At 46.9% G+C, this 1228-nt stretch overlaps 1 protein-coding gene across 1 annotated transcript; it reads left to right on the top strand.

Annotated features, from left to right (window-relative positions):
• Positions 1-201: 201 nt before the first annotated feature.
• On the top strand, positions 202-609 carry LOC133495990 (uncharacterized). The gene has a single exon (XM_061811100.1). The coding sequence runs from the start codon at positions 202-204 to the stop codon at positions 607-609; it is 408 nt and encodes a 135-aa protein (XP_061667084.1).
• Positions 610-1228: the final 619 nt, after the last annotated feature.

Raw genomic sequence — 1228 nt, 5'->3', positions numbered from 1 at the left:
ACTGCCTTTAATACACCAACAGGCCACTGCGAGTACCTGGTGATGCCCTTTTGTCTGACTAATGTGCTATGGGAGAAACTGAACAAGAATGTGTTCATCTACCTCGATGACATTTTGATGTGTTCTTTGGACGAAACTTCCCACATTGAGCACATCAGGGAGGTGCTGCAGCAGCTACTATGACATAACCTATAAGTCAAGATGGAAAAGTGCGAGTTTCACCGGCCTTCCGTCACATTCCTGGGATTCATCTTGGCCGAGGGAGAGATTGGCATGGATCCCAGTAAGGTTGACTCTGTTCTCCAATGGCCCACCCCCACCAATCGCAGGGAGGTGCAGAGATTCATTGGGTTCGCACATTTCTACCGCAAGTTCATCAGGAACTTCAGTTCCATAGCTGCTCCCTTGCACGCCCTCACTTCACCTGGGAATTCATTCGAGTGGGATGTGACCTGCCAGGAGGCCTTTGACAAACTTAGGTCAAGTTTCACCACAGCTCTAGTCCTCATCATGCAAGATCCAGAGAGGCAGTTTGTGGTGGAAGTGGATGCATCTGACTCAGGAATGGGAGCGGTACTCTCAGAGGTGTGCGAGAGATGGGAGACTTAACCCGTGTGCCTTCCTATCTAAGCATGATGGGCGTAATGTCTTGAAGTCGCGTATTAATTTATTTGGCATCATGCTGTCCACTGCCAACATTTTTAGACACTGGAAACACACCGCTTTCCTTACATACGTTCATCATATTTCCTTGTCTTAGGTTCCGGGTGACTTTCTTTTGTCTTATTATCTTTGTCTCTCTCCACTTTTCTTTTCATCCCTGTTAAAAAGTTTTTTCATCTGGTCTTTTATGGTTTCATTTACTGTACTTCAGTTCACCTGCTTGGGGCAATTAAAAAAAAAAAAACTACAGCATAAAGCTAATATTCCTTGCGCACATTCTGACAATGAGAGCGCCACTGCCAACCACTGTAATGGATGTGCAATGTGCAAGGGGGGCACGCCTCACTATTTGAGAAGCACTGCATGACGGCAATTTAGAATGCCCAATTAAAGCATGTTTTTGGGATGTGGGAGGACACCAGACTATCTGGAGAAAACCCACATAGGTACGGGGAGAACATGCAAAGTCCAACCAGGCGGGGTGGGCATTTGAACGCTCATCCTCAGAACTCTGAGGCCAACGCTCTACAACAGGACCACCGTACGGCAGTCTAGGCAAATTCTT

Source organism: Syngnathoides biaculeatus, chromosome 22 (genome assembly GCF_019802595.1).
Source record: "Syngnathoides biaculeatus isolate LvHL_M chromosome 22, ASM1980259v1, whole genome shotgun sequence".
Taxonomy (NCBI): Eukaryota; Metazoa; Chordata; class Actinopteri; order Syngnathiformes; family Syngnathidae; genus Syngnathoides; species Syngnathoides biaculeatus.
This window is presented reverse-complemented; position numbering and strand designations above follow the sequence as displayed.